At 35.6% G+C, this 1,460-nt stretch overlaps 1 protein-coding gene across 1 annotated transcript; it reads right to left on the bottom strand.

The window, feature by feature from the left end:
• Positions 1-574: 574 nt before the first annotated feature.
• LOC138340422 (uncharacterized mitochondrial protein AtMg00710-like) lies at positions 575-1,192 on the bottom strand. The gene is made up of 2 exons (XM_069292146.1): positions 863-1,192; positions 575-709 (listed from the first exon to the last, which is right to left on the bottom strand). The coding sequence occupies exons 1-2, from the start codon at positions 1,190-1,192 to the stop codon at positions 575-577; spliced, it is 465 nt and encodes a 154-aa protein (XP_069148247.1).
• Between the last annotated feature and the right edge of the window lie 268 nt (positions 1,193-1,460).

Raw genomic sequence — 1,460 nt, 5'->3', positions numbered from 1 at the left:
CATTGTCTAAAAGATTGTTTCAATCTGTACAAAGATTTTTTCAAGTTTGCACACCATATTTTCTTTTCCATCAACTTTGAATCCTTCTGGCTGAGTCATGTAGATTTCCTCTTCCAAGTCTCCATGTAAAAATGCAGTTTTTACATTCAACTGAACTAGTTCCAAATTTAACAACTGGAGAAAACACCTCATTATAATCATTTCCCTCCTTTTGAGCATATCCTTTGGCCACCAATCTTGCTTTGTAGCGAACATCTTCTTGGTTAGGAAATCCTTCTTTCTTTGCAAATACCCATTTTCACCCAATTTCTTTCTTTCCCTCCGGAAGATTAACCAATCTCCATGTATGATTCTGATGAAGGGATTGCATTTCTTCATCCATGATAATCCTCCACTTATCTTCTTCTGAACATTGGACTGCATTTTTATAAGTGGTAGGAATGTCATCAGCTGCAATTGAGTCTGCACAAGCCACCATTTCTATGAGTCGAGCAGGTTTCCTTATTGTCCTTTTTGGCTTTTCGATTGCTATTGATTCAAGTTATGATTGAGGTTCTTGAGATGGAACCTCCTCTTAGACTAGCTCTCCTTCAAGAGGAAAATCTTCTGTTGTTTCCTTGTTTGATCCCTGAGCTGGAAAAATTATTTTTCCCTCAAACTCCACCTGCTTTAAAGCACTATCAATTTGTTTGACTTCTTCAACTGTTACCTTATTTATCAAGTTAGATTCATCAAAGGTAACATCCCTGTTGAAAATGAATTTTCTTGTCTCTGGACACCATAAACGGTATCCTTTGACTCTTTAAGTAATTCCCATAAATAAAGCTTTCTTTGCTCTTAGGTCAAATTTTGAATCTTTTACATGATAATATGCAATTGAGCCAAATACATATAAAGAACCATAATCTTTAGCAGGTTTTCCATACAATTTTTCAAATGGTGTCTTCCTACCAATAGCAGTAGATGGTAGACGATTAATGAGGTGGCACACATATATTATTGTCTCAGCCCATAATTCTTTGCCCAAGCCAGCATTGGACAACATACACCAAACTTTCTCCAGCAATGTTTGATTCATGTGTTCGGCCAATTCATTTTGTTGTGGTGTATTTCTGACAGTGAAATGTCTGACAATGCCATTTTCCTCACAACTAAATTTTCTGAAAAAAATCATTTTTGTATTCGTCACCATTGTCTGTGCAAAGACACTTGATCTTTCTGCAACTTTGAGTTTCTATCATCGCCTTCCATTTGAGAAAAATTACCAATACTTCATCTGTTGTTTTCATCGTATACACCCACAATCTTCGAGAAAAGTCATCAACAAAGGTTACAAAATAGTATTTTCCACCTAATGAAGGTGTTTTGGAAGAACCCCAAACATCCGAATGAACATAATCCAAAATACCTTTAGTATTATGGATAATTGTTCCAAATTTAACTCTTGTTTGCTTTCCTTT

This window comes from Solanum lycopersicum, chromosome 12 (assembly GCF_036512215.1).
Source record: "Solanum lycopersicum chromosome 12, SLM_r2.1".
Lineage (NCBI taxonomy): Eukaryota > Viridiplantae > Streptophyta > Magnoliopsida > Solanales > Solanaceae > Solanum > Solanum lycopersicum.
The sequence above is the reverse complement of the archived record's forward strand: the minus strand, read 5'-3'. Positions and strand labels throughout refer to the sequence as shown.

Bases quoted from the DNA above. Each gene is read 5' to 3' on its own strand.
- LOC138340422 (XM_069292146.1), bottom strand. From the start codon at position 1,192: ATGGTGACGAATACAAAAATGATTTTTTTCAGAAAATTTAGTTGTGAG. The intron at 710-862 runs GTAAAAGATTCA...TTGATAAATAAG, and splicing joins GCTCAATTGCATATTATCAT to GTAACAGTTGAAGAAGTCAA.